This window comes from Puma concolor, chromosome D3 (assembly GCF_028749965.1).
Source record: "Puma concolor isolate L17-30 chromosome D3, mPumCon1.1.hap2, whole genome shotgun sequence".
Lineage (NCBI taxonomy): Eukaryota > Metazoa > Chordata > Mammalia > Carnivora > Felidae > Puma > Puma concolor.
Genome location: NC_141678.1, coordinates 44564717 through 44585587, shown reverse-complemented (window position 1 = coordinate 44585587; position 20871 = coordinate 44564717). Strand labels below are relative to the sequence as shown.

The window sequence follows — 20871 nt, the reverse complement described above, 5'->3', positions numbered from 1 at the left end:
GTAGAGAGAGAGAGAGAGAGTGAGCAGGGGAGAGGGGGCAGAGGCAGAAGAGAGAGAATCCTAAGCAGGCTCCACACTTACTACGGAGCCCCCACACAGGGCTTGATCCCATGACGCTGGGATCACAACCTGCGCTGAAATCGAGAGTCGTACAGTCATGCAACTGAGCCACCAAGATACCCCTACTTGATCCTAGTTCTAAGACACTAGAGATGCTGTTATCTTAGATCTTTTTTTTTTTTTTTTAGTAATTCAAATTGTACAGTTTTAGAATAGAAAGAGTAAAGGGATTATTAGTTTATTATTATTAAATTTAGATCATATTGCTGAAAATTTCTTGTTGAATAAGGACAAGAAAGAAAACATTTTGTAAACAGTTATGGTTCTATAGCACAAGTGAATTACTGGAGAATGGATGATTGTACTTGTACTTAGTTAATATGAAAAAAAATTATAAATTACTGTTAATAATTTTTAATAATTAACTGTTTTAATAGAAAAATTAATATTACCTTTTCTCATGAGTTTTTGGTAACATCAAAATATTCTTTTTAATATTTATAAACTAGAATAAAACCATTAAAGAGAACATACTTTTAAGACATTAAAAAAGGAGTCTGTGAAACACAGACTAAGCTTTAACAGTGTAATTATTGCAGATATAAAAATACATCTTCATTCTCATTTATAGAGTATTTCCTGTTGAGGGCTTTAGGACTAAGATTGTAGTGTTAAAAGATATTTCTCAGTTCTTCTTAGTTGCTATTAAATGCTGTGGAGTGAGTGGTCAGATTACTAAAATTAAGGACTTAATAAAATTACACATTAGATTTCACAATTTAACACCTTACTTGTTAATCAACACTGAACATTATTCATTGTAGATTAAATACTTCTCACTTGATGTTCCCGTTATAGCTTTAGAAGCTGAATTACTCCTTTGGGAGGGAAAAACCTTTTGTTTGTTTTTTATAAATAGGATGCAGGACAAAAAAGATTTGGAGCAGTTTCCTGTAATGTTTGTGGCATGCTCTACACAGCTTCAAATCCAGAAGATGAAACACAGCATCTGCTCTTCCACAACCAATTTATAAGTGCTGTAAAATATGTGGTAAGTGAAATTCATGACTTCTAAAATGCAGATAATTAGGTCAGCATCTTAAAGACATGAAGTGCCAAATTTAAGTCATTGACAAATTTTTTAGGAAATAATAATATATACAAAACCCTGGTAGTATGTATACTGGCTTATTTTAAAACAAAGCCGAACATAAAACCAGCTAACTTTATTCTGGCTGGCTTGTGTTGTGGGATTTTTTTTTATTTAAGGTACATATTTAAAGTAGTTATTATACCTCATCTCTTCTAACAAATAATGCTATTCAATTTGAGTATTTAAAAATTTTTCTTTAGTGATTATTATTAACTGTTGATAAGCCTTTTTAATATTCATAATAGCTTGGCACAAGTTTTTATTTGAGGACTGATAGTGATATATATTATACCAAATAGATGGTTTTGCAATTTTTATTTACCTTCTTTTTGCTATCATGAGAGTTTTTCTTTATAAAATTAAAAAAAAATTTTTAAAGTTAAGATCTCAGAATTTGTTGTATACTTAAAAAAAAAAAAATCCCACAAAGCAAGTACATTTTAGTATATGTATTTTAGTGTATGTGTATTTGAGACATGATGGGTATTATTTAATAGTTTCTGGAAATTGCAAAGTTTTAATCATTTTGAACCATTTCAGATATCTTGTGAAATTAGTAATTTAATGTAATTGCCGTTTACCTATATCTGAAATGGAATCTATTTTTTTCCTATACATGTTACCTTCAGTACTGTACACTCACATTAATAAGACCTCCAGGATATCTGAACTGAGATCACCAATTCATTTCATGTAGATTTTTACATAAGCAACAGATGTTGGATTTTTTAAAAGATCTTTATTGGCTTCAGTTAAATTCTTACCCTTATCTTTGGTTGAAGGGTTCATGTTATTTCATTTATCCAATTAATTCTAGGCAAGATACGTAGAGTTTTCTTATCTTTCCTTTTTTTTTTTTTTCTTTTTGGGGTCTTTACTGTGGTGATTCTTTATATTCCTTATTTTATCTGCCATTGCCACACATACCCCCTTCTGTCACTTAACTAAATGCAGTATGAACTGTGTGGACGTGGAGTATCTATAGCTAGATACTGATTTATTGTTTGAAATTTGTACTTTTCCAATTTTACTATATTAATGCTCTTACAACTTGAGAAAAATAGTTCTATCAGTAGCTAAAGTATAGAATACTATGGGGCAAAAACATTTCATTTAATATACATAAGTCTCATAGAAGTTCTCATTTTACATCATCTGATTCTTGTAATTGCTTTTGTAAAATTATAAGAAGATTAGGTTTAAAAGACTTAATTCCTCATCTTAAGGGAACTTCTTAATTTCTGAGAGAAAAAGTAAAGAAGTTAATCAGGAAATACGCACTCTGCGCTTCCACGGTACTAAGGGAAGCTGGTTTATGGAACAAGGTGGAGTCATTACCTTCTAAACAAATTCTGGCTCTTGAAAAGCTATCAAGCCATGTAGCAACTTAGGGAAGATTGATTCCTACCCCAGCCCTACCCCTCCTCCCACCCCACCACTTTGATGGGACAGAGCTATGGGTTATTTTATTATTTTTGAAATAAGCTCAAGAGAAGGAATTGAGTTTAGCAGTTGGCCGACCTTTGCTAACCTCAAGATCAATATTTTTCTTTTGCTGTTTTCAAATGCAGATTATACATAATCTAAGACTATAGAAACTCCTCCAAAACATTGTAGCATTCTTATGTAGTGTATGGAGAGAGGATAAAAACATACATGTTATGTTGAAGATGTTCTGCTGTGATCACAGCTCTCGATTTTGGATTGGGACATTAAACATTTATTGGGCACCTAGTATGGTGTTTTGCATTATTGTACACTTACAGGGCAGCTAGTGTTGGCTAGTGTTGTGTTTTTGCATCAAGCACTTTTTTTTCCTTTTTAAAACTTGAGTTATAATTGAAGTTTAATCACTTTTTAAGTGTTTGAGAAAACATCTGTTTTTTTTTTTTAATACTGATTTTATCTGTTTATGTTTCCTGGAGAGAAGCACATAGAAAAGAAGTCATTTGGTGTTCTGGCTTTAATTAACTTTATTTATTTATTTTTTTTAATTTTTTTTTTCAACGTTTATTTATTTTTGGGACAGAGAGAGACAGAGCATGAACGGGGGAGGGGCAGAGAGAGAGGGAGACACAGAATCGGAAACAGGCTCCAGGCTCTGAGCCATCAGCCCAGAGCCTGACGCGGGGCTCGAACTCCCGGACCACGAGATCCTGACCTGGCTGAAGTCGGACGCTTAACCGACTGCGCCACCCAGGCGCCCCAAGGCTTTAATTAACTTTAAATGACAATATTTGGGGACTGGAAATAAAGTTTTGTTCTACTTAAGACCTTTTGAAAATAGAATAAGTTAGACCCAATGAGAGTTTTACTTTTTAAATTTTAATCAAATGTTTTTAAGGAAATAAATAGCTTTTCCTTTGGGTAAAAATTTTCTCTTAGATATGGTAATAATCTGTGACAGTTAAGAAAGAATGGCTAAAGACCTTTACAAAAGATCAAAATGATATTTAAATTATTTAGTTATCATAGAAATTGATGCTCACAGAGCCTTATTTTTTTTTTTTTTGTTGGCAAAAATATTTTCTTTTTCTTTATCCTTTTTGGTTTGGGGGTAGGGGAAAGAATGATGATGCTCTCTATTCCGTACCCCATCTGCCTCATGGATACCATGTGAGGAAATTCATTTTATCTAACTTATTATAAGCTGTTTAGAAAGGAACTTGTTAATGCTTCGGGGGAGCCTGGACTCTGGTTTACACTTAGAAACACTTCAATTTCCCTTCTTGAACTGAGGTACTCTATACTAAAGGTGTGAAGAGAAAGCAGGAAAAATTCTTCCCAGAGCAGTGAGCAATGTTGCCAGGCCTGGAGCCTATCCAAAACTAAGTTATATTTTGAACTTTAAGTAATGTATTTGGGTTCTTTGCAGAGAAGTTTCTAACTTAATCCTTTTGTCCTCTATCCTTCCTTATCTCCTTTGAATTAATTAACACCTGACTGAATGAATGCTCTGTGGAGGGTTCTACTCTCGGAGGTATATGATATGCCTTTGCCTTCAAGGTTAGGAGCAAAACCTGAAAGAAATGAAAAGTTAGCAAGAGATTTATGTAACTACTAAAGCAGGAAGTCAATACTAATTATTTAAATTCAGTTATAAATTAGCTTTGCAGTTCAGAAGTGATAATTTAGTAAAGCAGTGATTAGAAGAGGGGTTTGTTTTCATCGGTGAGGAAAAATTAAGACTTGAAAATTTTTTTTAATGGACAAAAGGAGGTCATCTGTGATTGATGGCATAGTATAGCCAATGAGAAAGCTTAACATCTGTGTGGGGAATAATGAATAATTTTTGTTTGTTTTTACTGAATCAGATTTTTGTAGGTAGTAAGATTAGAAAAATGCATCAAATCAGATTGTGATACTTTGATTTTGATGCCCTTTGGCGTTTTTTCTTTCTGTTCTTTCAGATGTTGAAGAATTTTGAGAATTGTGAATGATACAGTTAAGTTTAAATAATGATCAAATAATATTTTGATAGAGTGTAGGGAGAGAAATAATATTTTAGTGACATATAAGGAGAGAGTAGTATGTGTTTGTGGTCTGTGTGGTGTTGGATTATTAGGGCGTTCGTAGAAAAGGGGAAAATCGATGATCAGAACAACTGAAGGAAGATTTGACAGATTTCTGATCGGCTACAGAGCCACACTCTCCAGCATTGTAATACTAAACCATCAAAGTAAAAATGTTGTTCCTCTTCATGGGAGGGGATAAAAGTTACAGCAAAGGGAATAATAATGAATGGTATTGTAATAGTGTATGGGGACAGATAATAGCTACATTTGTGAAACTTGCATAATGTATAGAATGTATAGAATCGTTGCACCTGGGTGGCTCAGTCGCTTCATAAGGTAAGCCCTGTATCGGGCTCTGTGCTGACAGTTCAGAACCTGCTTGGGATGCTATCTCTCCTTCTCTTTCTGCCTCTCCCCTGCTCACATGCACTCTCTCTCAAATAAATACACTTAAAAAAATAGTTTTTAAAAATTACCCAGTAACTCTTGCTGAGTCTTTAATCTTTTTTATGTGAAATTTGAATACATATTTATATACTTTTTCTGTATTCCTTTTGAAGGTGATTAGGAAAGAGGACACTGGGTGTTAAAGAGAAGTAAATAGAGCAGGAATAGAGATTTTTAAATCTTGGGAATGGAAAAGGAATCTGAAGCAAAGTAGCACTGGCCCTTAGAACTGTACTGTGGCATCACTGGAATAGGGAGCAGGTATATTTGTAGGAGGGACTGAGAGGTCAGAGAATGGTCTGAGTTTCGTTGAGTGTCTCTGCTTAAAGATAAGGCTATATATCAAGTTTGTTTCTCCTCTGATCCTGATTTTTAATTTTTCTACTTTGTTGCATCTTTTTAAAAAAACATTTTTTAAATGTTTATTTATTTTTGAGAGACAGAGAGAGAGAGACAGAGTGTGAGCAGGGGAGCGGCAGAGACAGAGAGGGAGACACAGAATCGGAAACAGGCTCTAGGCTCGGAGCTGTCAGAACAGAGCCTGATGCAGGGCTCAAACTCATGAACCATGAGATCATGACCTGAGCCGAAGTCGGATGCTAAACTGACTGAGCCACCCAGGTGCCCCCTACTTTGTTGCATCTTAAATACTTAAGAGTATTGTGGTATATAAATATAGGATGGGAGCGGGACTTCCAAATCTTAGAAAATAATTTTGCTTTGGAATGGAAGGCCACATAGTCCGATGTGGGACTTGATCCCACGACCCCGGGATCATGACCTGAGCCGAAGTCAAGAGTCAGACACTCAACTGAGCCACCCAGGCGCCCCCAGTTTTTCAGTTTTTAAAAAGAATTTATAAACTCTCAGGAGGGAGAATTTATAACGTATCTAGTGGCAAACATTTCTTTAATCTGTTCTTCTCTACTTTTCCCTATTTCCGGAAGTGGTGCCACCCTGTAACTCATTTCCTTAAACTGAAAACTTCTGAATAATCCTTCAGTTTTCTTTTTGCACTTCTTATACTCAACCCATTAGTAAATTTCACCTTCAAAATAGATTCCAAATCCTCCCACTCTGTCATGTCCATTGCTTCCTCTCAAAACCAAGCTGTCATCATTTGACCACTTGTGTAATGCTTTCCTAACTGGTTTCCCCGCTTCCAGTTTTGTTTCCCTACAGTCTTTATGGTGCCTACAGCCATCTTTTAAAACTTAAATCTTCAACTGGGGACATGAAATATATTGTGTTATATTTGATACAAGTTAGGCAAAATAAAACTAGCAGTAATGTACCTCACAATGTAAAAAGCAGTCCAAATTTGAATTCATTGTAGCGATTAAAGATTTGTTAACTAGGATGGCATATAGAATTATATACCTAATTAAATTTAGGTGCTAAAGTGGTTCATTCCTCATTTAAAAAAATAGTGAAAATAATTTAACTCTGTTTCTTACCATTTGTAAGACATTATTATGGATCATCATATACCAGTGAATTTTCTTCAGTTTGTATTTAAAATTCTCCATGAGATATATTCTACTTTATGCATATGAAGATAATTCTAATCCTTCTCTCACAGGATATACGTACATCTTTGGGAGTTTCATTTTCTCTGTTGAAATCTTTTTCACATAGTTTGTCCATCTTGTCCTTTAAAATCTTTAACATATTTATTACGGAAATTTTAAAGTTCTTCTATTTTTTAATTTTTCTTTTAGGTTTATTTATTTATTTTTAGAGAGAGAGCATGAGCAGGGGAGGGAATGAGAAAAAGGGGGATGGAGAGAATCCCAAGCAGTGCAGAGCCCCACGCAGGGTCTAAATGCACAAACCGCTAGATCATGACCCAAGCTGAAACCAAGAGTTGGACGCTTAACTGACTGAACCACCCAGGTGTCCTAAAATTTTAAAGTTTTTCTAATTCACATATGTGGGTCATCACTGAACCTGTTTCTATTGACTTTTTCTTCTTGATTTTGGAATATCATTTCCTAATTCTGTTTATGGTCTTTTTTTTTTTTTTTTAATAGACTATTTTTTTTTTAGATCCATTTTAGGTTTATAGTGAAATTGAGCAGAAAGTACAGAGACTTCCCATATATTAACCCCCACCCCATGTGTTCAGTATCCTCACACCAGTATGTTTGTTAAAATTGATGAACCTACACTGACACACCATTATTCAAAGTCCATAGTTTTTATTAGGGTTCACTCTTGGTGGTGTACATTCCTTGAGTTCTGAAAAATGTCTAATGACATATATCCACCATTATAGTATCATAGAGAATAGTTTCACTGCCCTGAAAATCCTCTGTTCTCTTCCTTTTTTATCCTTGCCTTCCTACTAACCCTTGGCAATTGCTGATCTTTTTTTGCTGTCTTCATAGTTTTACCTTTTCCAGAATACTGTACAGTTGGAATCATACAGTATTTGTTTTTTTTCATACTGAGTTCTTTCACTTAGTAATGTGCGCTTAAAGTTACTCCATATCTTTTCATGGCTTGATATAACTCATTTCTTTTTAAAAAGTGCTGAATAGTATTCCATTGTCTGCATGTACCATAGTTAATTTATCCATTCATCTACTGAAGGATATCGTGATTGCTTCCAAGTTGTGGCAGTTATGAATAAAGTTGCTATAAACATCCATGTACAGGTGCAGGCTTTTGTGTGGAGGTAAGTTTTCAACTCCTTTTCATAAATACTGAGTGTGATTGCTGGATTGTATGGTAAGAGTAAGTTTAGTTTTGTGACACTGCCAAACTGTTTTCCACATTGGCTCTACTATTCCCACCAGCAATGAATGAGATTCCTTATTGCTCCACGTCCTTGCCAGAGTGTGGTATTGTCATTTTTCTGGGTTTTGGCCATTCTAATAGGTGTGTAGTGGTATCTTGTTTTCATTTGCATTTCCTAAATGACTTATGATGTGGAGCATTTTTCATATGCTTATTTGCCATCTCTATATCTTCTTTGGTAAGGTGTTTGTTCAGGTCTTTGGCCCACTTTTACTTTGGGTGTTTTTTTTCTTGTTGTTTTAAGAATTCTTTGTATCTTTTTGGATAGCAGCCCTTATCAGCTATTCATTTATATTATTTTCTCCCAGTCAGTGGCTTGTCTTCTTATGCTCTTGATGGTGTCTTTTGCAGAGCAGAAGGTTTTAATTTTAATTTTAATCAAGTGCAGCTTATCAATTCTTTCTCCCATGGATTGTGCCTTTGATGTTGTATCTAAAAAGACATTGCCATTTGGAAGGTTATCTGGATTTCTTCTTTGTTATTTTCTAGGAGTTTTACAGTTTTGCTTTTTACATTTAGGTCTGTGATCCATTTTGAGTTAATTTTTGTGAAGGGTTTGAAGTATAGTATCTAGGTATCTAGATCCTTTTTTTTTTTTTTTTTTTTTTGCATGTGGCTGTCCAATCATTCCAGCAACATTTGTTGAAAAGACTGTCTTGTCCCTGTTGTTGCTATTTTATCAAACATCAGTTGATTATATTTATGTAGGTTTATTTTAGGACTCTCTGTTCTGTTTCACTGATATATTTGTTTCTTTTTTCACCGATATCAGACTATCTTGATTACTGTAGCTTTATAGTAAGACTTCTTTTTTTTTTAATGTTTTATTTATTTTTGAGAGAGAAGGAGAGAGACAGTGTGAATGGGGGAGGGGCAGAGAGAGAGGGAGATACAGAATCCAAAGCAGGCTCCATGCTCTGAGCTGGCAGCACAGAGCCCAGTGCAGGGCTTGAACCTGCGAACTGTGAGATAGATCATGACCCGAGCTGAAGTCGGATGCTTAACCGACTGAGCCACCCAGGCGCCCCTGTAGTAAGTCTTTTTTTTTTAATGATTGATTTTTTTTTTTCGAAAGCTTATTCTCAAATGTACAATAGAATCTAAGAAACATTTCATTCTAACTGTAGATAGCAACAGCTGGTATGAAAAGGAATCCAGATGTTTAAACAGGGATAGAAATAAGTATCACCATTGCCACAGACACAAGGAACAGCTTACTTTTTGCCAGATTTCTTAATTCCACCTGTGGCCAGGAGACCCCTCCCCACGGCCTTTGCTTTAGCTCCTTGAGTTTCTTCTACTCCTCTTTCTGTTTGAATGCCTTATCTCATCCATCTCCTTAGGGACTGACTTCATGCCACCTTCATGGCTGGACATGGTGCCTGCCGCTCCTTTCCCAGACTGCCACTGGAAGGGGTCTGTCTGGATGTCAGGTAGCATCAGTCTTCTGACTGTTCCTCTCCTTCAGTATTGTGTTGGCTGTTCTACCCTTTTTGCTTTTTCATATAAATTTTAGAATCATTTTGTCAGTATCCATAAAATAACTTGAGGTTTTTGATTGAGATTACATTGAATATGTAGATCAAATCAGGAAGAACTGACCTCTTGACGGTATTTAGCTTTCCTGTCTGATCTCAAAATTTTTTTATACACTGCATTGGAATTTCTTCAGTTTTCCAGCAGTTTTTTTTTTTTATACTTTATGCCTTGGGTAACTATCAAATGTAACTGAATTTTGATGGAGCTAATTTTAATTTTAATTTTAATTTACTTTCATTTCTGAAGACTTATGATTTTGAAAAGAGATGGGTTTAAAATTAATTATTTCAATACATAATAATTCTTAAACTTGGCTGTTGAAATGTTTTCTCAAATTGCTTTTGTACTTATTTTTAAAATTTTTATTGAAATACAACATGTAATCGCTTCTCGGCCTTTTGGCTAAGATCAAATGAAATACAACATGTAAAAAAAAGTACACAAATAATGAATACACAGCTTAATATGGTGTTTTGACAAAGTCAACACCCATATGACAAGAAACATTACTGGCATCTCAAGCCCCTTTGTGCCCCTGTTGCATTCACTCCTTTTCCTTACCTTAGGTCTAACTGATATGCTGACTAGATTTGTTTTGCATTATTTTTCACTTCTGTTTTTTTTTTTTTTTTAATGTTTATTTATTTTGAGAGAAAGCATATGCTCATGTGAGCAGGGGAGGTACAGAGAGAGAATCCCAAGCAGGCTCCGCGCTGTCTGCACAGAGCCTGACAGAGCTTGATCCCATGAACCGTGAGATCATAACCTGAGCTGAAAAATCAGGAGTCGGATGCTTGACTGACTGAGCTACCCACGCACCCCTATTTTTCACTTCTAAATAAATGATGCTTGAACAAGCCTTAGGCCATTGATAGTGTTTTGGCGATGGGTGGTTTGAATTTTCTAAAATAAAAAGTTTAATACAACACACACATACACTAATGAATGCCCATGTACTTATCATCCAGTGTTAATAATTAACAATTCACGGACAGTCTTCTTTCATCCAGCCTTCTAAGTTATTTTCAAACGAACCCCAGGTGTCACATTATCGTTTTGATAGATATTTTTAAATCTGTATTTCTAAAAGATGAAAAGATGACTATTTTTACCATAAAAGTTCTTTTTTTTTTTAAGTTTGTGTATTTTGAGAGAGAGCACACATGAATGGGAGAGGAGCAGAGAGAGAATCCCAAGCAGGCTCCGCACTACCAGCACAGGGCCCATCTCAGGGCTGGAACCCATGAACCGTGAGATCATGACCTGAGCTGAAGTCACGAGCTGGGTACTTAAACAACCAAGCTACCCAGGCACCTCACCATAGAAGTAATTTAAAGAATATACCTACACCTTTTTTTAATTTAAAAAAATTAAAAAAAAATTTTTAATGTTTATTTTTGAGAGAGAGATAGAGAGCGAGCAGGGGGAGGGGCAGAGAGAAAGGGAGACAGAGGATCTGAAGCAGGCTCTGTGCTGACAGCAGAGCCTGATGCAGGGCTTGAATCCATGAGCCGTGAAATCATGATCAGAATCAAAATCGGATGCTTAATGGACTGAGCCACCCAGGCGCCCAAAGATAACTGCACCTTTAAAGAAAAATCAGTTAATTCCTTACTATCAGAGATTCCCTTAGAGTTCAAAGCTCTCCAAATATAATTCTCTATACTGTTTATTTGTTTGAATTAAGATCCGTATATTGGCATTCGTTGGCACGTCCCTTAAGTCTCCTTTAATCTGAAGGTTCTCTCTGTCTTTTTTTCTTGCAATATTGGTAATCTTTTCAAAAGCTGGTTGTTGTTTTTATTTCTCAAGGTATTTTTTTTCATGGGTATTCTCCTTCAGCCTTTTTATGAACGTGATTAGTGTGAGGTTTAAAAATTGGGGTATAATTTACATACAGTTAAATGCACAGATCTTGGTGAATTTTGGTAATTGTATAGATAGATCAGTGTTTCCACCACTTAATGTATATTGTTTTCAGTTAATACCCTTTTTAAATGGAAAGAGAGGAGAAATCCTTTTCATTCTTTAGTTTCTAAAGTTTAGAGTAAGTACAGTGGCAAGGAACAAAAAATAATCATTGATTGCTATTAGGAATATAAAGCTTTTTGCTTTTCACAGCCAGATAGGTGAATTAAGAAAATTTGGGGTTTGGAAAATATTACTTGCTACCAGAGGGATATATGTAACATTTTAGAGCTAAAGGTGAGAAGTGTAAATGCACTGGGTTGGAATTTGCATCTTCATGGAAGGCTGTGGCTGTTTGGTTATTCCTGTAAATTGTATGCACCCTTCCCCCACAACCTTCATCTCTGCCTCAGTTTCAGGCAACAATCTCCTCTAAACTTTTTTTTTTTTTAATTTTTTTTTTTTTTAACGTTTTATTTATTTTTGAGACAGAGAGAGACAGCGCATGAACAGGGGAGGGGCAGAGAGAGAGGGAGACACAGAATCGAAAGCAGGCTCCAGGCTCTGAGCCATCAGCCCAGAGCCCAACGCGGGGCTCAAACTCGTGGACTGCGAGGTCGTGACCTGAGCTGAAGTCGGCCACTTAACCGACTGAGCCACCCAGGCGCCCCTCCTCTAAACTTTTTAAAGTCAGGAAGATCATGTGGTTATTAACTCCAGGAAAGAGATAACTACAGTGGAGGCATATAAATGTCTTAAGTATGTTATTTGACAGACATTAGCCTACTTGGTTGTTTCATCTGTCTGTGGTTTGAATTTATTGTTTATTTCACTTTGGGGACTTTATTAATCAACTTGGGTTTTCTTAGAGTAGGGCACTGATCTTAGTTTGATATCATTATTAAGGTAGAATAGAAGTTACTGAGTGGCTACTCTGTGTGAGGAATTATCTTAAATACAACTCTCTTAATAAGCAACTAAGTGATGGAGGTGATGACAGCCATTTTGTACATAGCCTAGATCTGGAAACAGAGAATTTGTGATTTGTACAAGTTATATAGCTAGTAACTACCAAGAACAGGGCTTTAAACCCTGAACTTTTACTCCAAAACCTTTGAACAGTTTTCACTAAAATACACTGTCTTCATGAGTATTAAAAACCTAAGAAATAGTAACTCTGCCCTTTGCAAATGCTTGCTGCTTATATGTATGTGAAGAAACAGTCATATATAAAACACAAAATTTTGTCAAATCCAATTGTGATAGAATTTCTGCATGAATGTGCAAGTCTCAAATTGTTTCAGGAGAAAGTTTTACACTAAAAAGTCAGTAAAACAAAATAATTTGTCTAGTGCTTATGGTGCAATATAATGACATTAGACCAATATTTTTGTTTGAAAGGTAATAGGTAAATTGATCAGATTTTCTTTAGATAATTCAGCTCAGGATATGACTTTTTTAGAAGTGGGGGTTACTTAAATTTTCTAGTTCTTCATTGAATTTATAGCTTAACTTTTAAGATGAAAAGTCTGTTTTCATTTTATGGAAAGTGGATATATTTTAAAAAGCTTTTCCTAACTTAACATAGTAATATAAATTTGTTTTAAAAGAGGTAATGTCTTTTATACTCCTTAAAAATTGCTTACCTAAATTCAGATTTAATTTCTATTTTGAAAAAAAAAATGACTTCTGTGTCTATTGTTTCTGCTCCTTTTCAAATTTTGAGAACCTTTTAACCAATCATAATTACAATCAACTGAATTTTACTTTATCTTTGTGTGCTCTGTTTTTTAAACAAATTCTCATTTTAAATACTTCAAATTGTTACATTTACCAAGCTTATTACTAGACTTTTTGTCCCTAAGATCCTGCCCCTCTCCTAAAAAGCCATTCTAAATTTTTTAACAGAAAATCAGCTTCCTTTCAAACTTGCCATAGTATTAAAAAAAATGTAGTTGTCTTTTTCTTGGTTTTATTGAGCTTTCATAGTCTTAAAAGATTTCAGAAGATCATGGTTTTCTCTAATAGAAGTACATACTGCTTCTTGAAAGTTTTTTTTTTGTTTGTTTTTGTTTTTATTTTTGTTTTTGTTTTTTAAATGTAAAGTTGATTGGGTAAGGCAAATGGAACAACCAGTTAAGCTCATTCCTTCTGTACTTATTATTAACTTCAAAGCTCCTAGTTTTAACCTCTGGTTCAGTCCCATCTTACTAGATTTAAGTGGTTTTTGTTTTGTTTTTTTTTTCATGCAGGTTCTGCTCATTAATCACCACGAGTGTGGATCTGAAGAAGAGTTTATTACCTCTCTTTTTTTGAGTATGTTTAACTTCAGATACACACAACGTAGCTTCTCCTTCCCTATTAGATTCTTAGAAGGTAGTTATATTTTTATAGTCTCCTTCTTGTGACTTTGATAGTTGTGATCAATAAGAATAAAAACTATTCCTTACTACATACTGGGCTACTGCATGCAAATCAGTTCATTTAAAACCTCCTGGAGGTCTTTGGCATGCCAGACATAAAACCATGAGTGTTTGTTTGTGGAGGTAACCATGTTCCAAAGGAATTTAAGAGTTCTTTTATCAAGAAACTGGGAGAGTTATCTTTCAGGCTCTGGGAATCACTTCTTTTAAGGGGCTTGCTTTTGGTGTGTGATTTTCAAAATTAATTTAAAATGGGAAATGGTAAATTAAAAATATTCTTGTGGTATTAGATTTTTGAATGATTAGTATAGAGAAGTTAGCTTGCATTTTACCTATTGTATGCTTAACAAAATAGCTGATTGTATCATGTAAACATTAATGAGAATATTTTTCCATGTTTGCAACTTTTAGACACAGCAATATATTTTTCTTCTTGTACATGAATATGATAAATGAAATATGGTAATAAAATTCATTCATGTTTTTTATATCTAGGGTTGGAAAAAAGAAAGAATTCTGGCTGAATATCCTGATGGCAGGATAATAATGGTTCTTCCTGAAGACCCAAAGTATGCTCTGAAAAAGGTAAATTTTCAGTGAAATTTCATGTAGAATGGATAATGTAATTTTGTAGCCACTTTTAACAGTGTAATGCATTATTGGCATAGCATATTTAAACACCAATTCTGAAAACAAGCAATAAGCATTTAAAGAATAAAGAATACAACCCAACTGAAAAATTATGCTTTAAACTTGTAATGAGTTTGGGATATGTGAAATAAATTTTTAGTGAATTGATTACTGTCCCATATTATCAGTAAATTGAGTGATGATATAATAGGCATGCTAGTTTATGATGCCACATAAGTGACTTTAAGAATCAGAATTATAATTAAAATGTGAATAACTTTGAAAATTAAAATGAACAATTTTAAAGTTTCATGTTGAGAGTAAGTTTTTATTTTTATTATTTTTATTTTTTGAAGTTTATTTATTTTGAGGGAGAGAGAGCGAGCAGGGGAGGGGCAGAGAGAGAGAAAGGGAGGGAGAGAATCCCAAGCAGGCTCTGCGCTGTCAGCGTGGAGCCCAATGTGGGTCTCGACCTCATGAACTGTGAGATCGTGATATGAGCCAAAATCAAGAGTCAGATGCTTAACCGACCAAACCACCCAGGCACCCTGAGAGTAAATTTTTAAATAAAAGCTTATTGCAGAAGAGGATATAATAGTAGTAATTCTGAGATTAAGCATGGGGTAATCATATAATGTTAAGAGAAAAAAGATATATTCTGATTTATAGTTATAATGTAGAAAACCTAAAAAGATCCTCTTATCTAGTGTGAACCAGGTTTTACTCCAACTTAGAGTTCCATACTTTGAAGGTTCGGAGAAATAAACCAGAGAGATAATGAAGTCTGGAATCATTCTATTACATCAAGTATCTTTTTTTTTTTTTTCCAATTTCCACATGCTTTTTCAGAAGTACCTTGTAATGTACAGCAATGGGTCCAGTTGTCTATATGTAAATCTTAATTTCATTGAGCTATGTCCAGAATGTCTAGAAAATGCAAGGAAAATGATTTATTTATGCTTATTTTTAGATTAACAATTGGACCTCTTTAAATTTAGGTAACTTAACCAATAGCTCAGTTGGTTAAGCGTCTGACTTCGGCTCAGGTCATGGTCTCGCAGTTTGTGAGTTTGAACCCCACATCAGGCTCTTCGCTGACCACACAGAGCCTGGAGCCTGCTTTGGAGTCTGTGTCTCCCTCTCTCTGTCCCTCCCCTCCTCACACTCTGTCTCTCTCTCTCTCTCTCTCAAAAATAAATAGCTATTAAAAACAATTTTTTTTTAAATTTAGGATAACTTCACTTGAAAGGGAGGTTGAAAGAAACATTTTAACCCTATCATTTGAAAATATAGCTAACATTCTACTTTATCTTACTGTTTTTGACTTCAGATAACCCTGTATTATCTATGACAGGACAATCTCAGATAACCAAATAAGCCCCCATACTACACCACTGCCTAATAATATAGACAGTAGCATTTAGAATGACACATAACTATGCCCCCTGTCTTATATTTGAAACATTGATCCTTGTCATAAAAACAAATATTTGTTAGTTAATATTGGATTAGTGATTGACTAAATGAAAATTATGTAGTTTTTGGAATTCCAGCCATTACCGTTTGGAAATGAACAGTTGCTACACCACCACATGTGGCATTTGGACTTTTCGTAACTAAGAATATTAAGTAAATATGAACATCCTCGTTTTAGTTTCTCAGGGCAGAATCTTAGTAACAATGCAGTATGTTACTAGTTAATATCCCATAATGGGTTAAAAATGAAAATCTAAGGAATTGTGAGTCATTTGCCTTTAGGAACTGAAATATGAGTTGTATTATGGGCTCCTGTTCTAGGATTAAAAGGACTTGAGTTTTCATCCCTGAATAAAGGATTTATTACATGGTATTCTACATGTCAGAGGTATGAAGACTTAATGCTCTTAGGGGTTATTTTCATTTTAAACTTAGTAACACAAATGAGTATTTGTTGGACTGATGATTTGCATTTGCTAAGTGTTTATTTATTTTTGAGAGAGCCTGAGCAGGGAAAGGGCAGAGAGAGAGGGGGAGAGAGAGAATCCGAAGCAGGCTCCATGCTGTCAGTGCAGAGCCAACCTGGGGCTCAATCCCATAAACTGTGACATCATGATCTAAGAAATCAAGGGGCGCCTGGGTGGCGCAGTCGGTTAAGCGTCCGACTTCAGCCAGGTCACGATCTCGCGGTCCGTGAGTTCGAGCCCCGCGTCAGGCTCTGGGCGGATGGCTCAGAGCCTGGAGCCTGTTTCCGATTCTGTGTCTTCCTCTCTCTCTGCCCCTCCCCCATTCATGCCCTGTCTCTCTCTGTCCCAAAAATAAATAAATGTTGAAAAAAAAAAAAAAAAAAAAAAAAAAAGAAATCAAGAGTTAGGTGCTTAACCAAATGAGCCACGCAGGTGCCTCTTGCATTTTTTTTTTTTTTTTTTAACTGGGGAAAGAAGTAATGTTTGAGTACTTACAAAAATCTTTTAGTGCCTACAAGAGCTAGAGCTTGTATTTGACCTTGACCACAGTTCTAGGAGGTAAACTACAAGAAGCATGGTTTGATGTCATATTAGTATTTAAGGATTCAAATCTCTGCTCCTTGGTTTTCTAGATGTCCAGTATCTGACATGGGAAAGTTACCTTTGAATTTTCTTCCTTGCACATGTAAAGTGAGGAACCATAGACTTTGAAGAGATGTTGGACTTAAGTAAGATAATATCTGGCCAATGGTTGATAAGGAATAAACATGTGTTTCTTTCCTCTCACTTCCATTTTACTGATGAGAGTACTAATTAAGGCTTAGAAAGAAAAGTGGCTTGCCTGGCTAAGATTCCAGTGAAGCTCTCTCCAGTTCTCAAACCCGTGATGCTTCTAATGGGAAGCTTTAATGTTCTTATTGTCCGTTGTAGAAACTCTCACTGTTTTTGTTCTTTAGACTGCTGGTCTTGGCATTACTGTCCATTTCTTACCTCATTTTGCACATTGTTCTGCAGGCCTTGAAAAACAGGTCAGTAGGTCAGCATAATCATTCCAATTTTTTTAATTAAAATTTTTTTTTATTTTTAGAGAGAGTAGGAACTGAGAGAGAGAGAATATCTTAAGTAGGTTCTCTTGCTCAGTGCAGAGCCTAACATGGGGCTTGATCCCTAGAGCCAACTGAGCCACCCAGGTGCCCCCCAAAGAACTCTTTAAACAATGTCCTGCTTCGAATAATACACTCAACTTACTGAACTGTAATAGTATATTTTTACATCTATACATTGCTTTTTTTGTTACAAAAAATACTGTTCTTTATTTGGCAGGTTGACGAGATTAGAGAGATGGTTGATAATGATTTAGGTTTCCAACAGGCTCCACTAATGTGCTATTCCAGAACTAAAACACTTCTGTTTATCTCTAATGACAAAAAAGTAGTTGGTTGCCTAATTGCGGAACATATCCAGTGGGTAAGTGACTTTTAAAGAGTGTTCATATGTAGTTTGGTGGCTAAAGGGTTTACTGTGTAAACTTGAATAACATAATCCTGGTAAATTTATCAACATTTGATGTAAGGAAGCATGTGAATGTCAGATTTCCTGTAATTTTTTATTAAGTGGAATTGTATCTTGCGTGAGAATTAGTTTCTCAAGTTAGTATATAAAATAAAAATTTTATAAATCGAAAGCACTGTAAAATTTTGTGTAGGAAGTTTCCATGTTGGAGACTAATGTAATGTATGCCTCAGTCGCTTTAGTACTGGAATGAAGCAAAGGTTGGCAAACTGTTGCCTGAGGACAAAACCCAGCCTGTTTTTGTAAATAAAATCTTACTGTAAAATAGTGATATCCTTTTGCTTACATATTGTCTGTGGCTGGTTTTCCACTACAAAGACTGAGTTGAGTAGTTGCAGCAGAAGTCAGGTGGGCTACAAAGCCTTTCTTTATAAAAAGTTGCCCATCTCCAGAATAGATCACCACTTCTTTGGTTGAGTGCTAGGTAAGAATTTGGTTTGTATTTAGGAGCCAAATTGTACAAAAACTAAATAAAAGAATCACAATAAAAGGTATATACTCACATTGGGTAAGTTATGTACTAATAGACCAACTTAGGAGAACAGAAGATTCTGTTTATGCTCAAAGAAGGCATACCTTATTTAAATTGGCTTTTTTCAGCTGAGCTCTTGTTCATGAATTCAGTGCACATTGGATTTGACTTTTGTTCAGTTGGTATCTTTGAGTATATAAATAGTTGCCTGCAAATGTATATTTTATCATAAAGTTTTCTAACGAAACAAAGTCAAAACAAGTCTGCATGAACTAATTCCTGTATGTTAAATTTCAGCCTTAAATTGTATAGCTTTATGAATCTTGCTGTCGATTTTCACAAAATTGATTTAAATGAATAGCTGATAAGGTGATTTGGGGATATAAATTTGATATGAAATGGCTTGCAGAGTTTGCCATATTGAAATTGAGTTAATTTTACATAGTGCAAACCCTTGTATTTTTTTCATTTCTGTTCTGCCTAGTTCCACAAATGATTTTTGCAGTGTTTAGAAGATAGTTATGTAATGGCTGTTTGTTGTTAATTCTTCATTGTATTGTCTGATTGTTTTAAGTTTTGTACCATGTCCCATCAGAAGGCTGGTTGTTGTCCAACTAGACTGGTAGAGGAGACATCATGCTTTTTAAAGCACTTTGGTGTTTTTTTTTTTTTTAAGTGACGGGAGTGTGGGGAAAGCAGCTTTTAAAACTCTTGATTCTTCTGCCATTCCTATTCCTAGTTCTTGCATAGCTGTGAACCCTAAAACTGTGGCAGCAATCACACAGACAGTTGTTACGACTGCTGAGTTCTTCACATGTGCTTTGCTGGTCCTTGGAATGTGGGTAATAGAGGAAAAAAATAACATTCAGTTGCCATTATGGGCCAGCCGTGATGGCAAGGTATTTTGTATGTATTACCTTATTTAATTTCTCAACAGTTTTCTGAAAGAGGTGATAAATATCTCTAGTTTATAGATGAGGATCTCAAATCTTAATTAGTTACCTCTCTCATGGTGACATAACTAGTAAGTGAATTAGAATAGAATGGAGATTCAGGTCTATTTCCTGCTAAAGTGGGAGTGAAAATATACGTGACTCCCATAGTTTAAGAAGCCAGACACATGTAGTGACCTCCTCACCAAGGTTAGTACTAGACAACTGATAATTAATATTCTTACTTTAAAATTTTTTCCTCTAATTTTGATATATTAGGGCTACAGAGTTATAGAAGAGAAACTTCCAGTTATCAGGTCAGAAGAAGAAAAAGTCAGATTTGAAAGGCAGAAAGCCTGGTGCTGCTCAACATTGCCAGAGCCTGCAATCTGTGGGATCAGTCGGATATGGGTATTCAGCATGATGCGTCGGAAGAAAATTGCCTCTCGCATGATTGAATGCCTAAGGTAACTTGAATGTAATTCTTCAAGTCATTTTCTGTTGTTCTAAGATTTCAGCAGATTTTTAGTATAAAGATTGGCATTTAATTAATCTTAAATGTATAATCTTTATCTTCTTAATTTAAAATTTGCATAAGATTGTCAGCATATTGGATCTATGTTTTTTATGTGAAGTTAATCTGAGGGGGGAGAAAGCACTATCAGTTAAATACTGGTAAACCATTTTTGCTTACTTGTAACTATATTAGGGCAAAATAACCCACTTATTTCAAACTGTGTTCAATATCAGAGAATTTTAAAGAAAATCAGATCAGTGTGGGAAGTTTTTTGGGAATTTAGCTTTTAGGAAAATTTGTCTTAATTTAAGAATATTATTTGTAAATTATTTAAGTCTCTTACTAGTTTTTCTTTTTGCTTTTATTGCTTGATTTTAAATTAAAGGTATAGAGGAAAAGACTCAGATAAATTGCATGTTTTTTTTGTTGTTGTTCTTTTAAAGTACCTTTGCTAACAGATTAATGGAGGTTCAAATTAATCATGAGGTTTTCATGTCAGTCTCTTGTTTTTGTTTCTTCCTAAAATCCCTGTCTGCGATTACTGTAGGTATAGCTTTCAAAGTAATTCATCATTGTGAGGTCATAAGGCTCTAGAAATCTTAGAGCCTTAATGTGTTTCTGGTCTCTTCCCCCTTATTTTATTGTGAATAATGATCCAGGAGGGCTCAGGCCTACCCACACTTTTCATGATGAGTGCAGGCAGGTATATTTCTAGCTCTTTAAAAACTAAACCTGGAAAATGCAGCTGCTGAAATACTAGTCCTAAATATGAGGGCATTGCCCTTCCTTTTTTTTTTTAAATGAAAAGCAGTTTTATTTATCTTTAATTTTTTTTTAAGTTTATTCACTTAGAGCAAGAGCGAGCACAAGTGGGGGAGGGGCAGAGAGAGAGAGACAGAGAGAGAGAATCCTAAGCAGGCTCTTCACCATCAGCGCAAAGCCGAAGTCAGATGCTTAA

The 20871-nt window shown here is 35.0% G+C and overlaps 1 protein-coding gene across 4 annotated transcripts in view; it reads left to right on the top strand.

Annotated features, from left to right (window-relative positions):
* Positions 1-20871, top strand: part of ESCO1 (establishment of sister chromatid cohesion N-acetyltransferase 1) — a 77261-nt gene that overhangs the window by 49427 nt on the left and 6963 nt on the right. For 3 of the 4 annotated variants that reach the window (XM_086682595.1, XM_025931076.2, XM_086682594.1), the window contains 4 exons: positions 980-1111; positions 14343-14432; positions 17744-17887; positions 19676-19863. In XM_086682595.1, coding sequence (XP_086538721.1) covers positions 980-1111; positions 14343-14432; positions 17744-17887; positions 19676-19863 — 554 coding nt within the window. Of the gene's footprint in view, positions 1-979; positions 1112-13676; positions 13801-14342; positions 14433-17743; positions 17888-19675; positions 19864-20871 lie in introns of those variants that run through there. The other variant, XR_015242484.1, reaches the window with a different exon arrangement.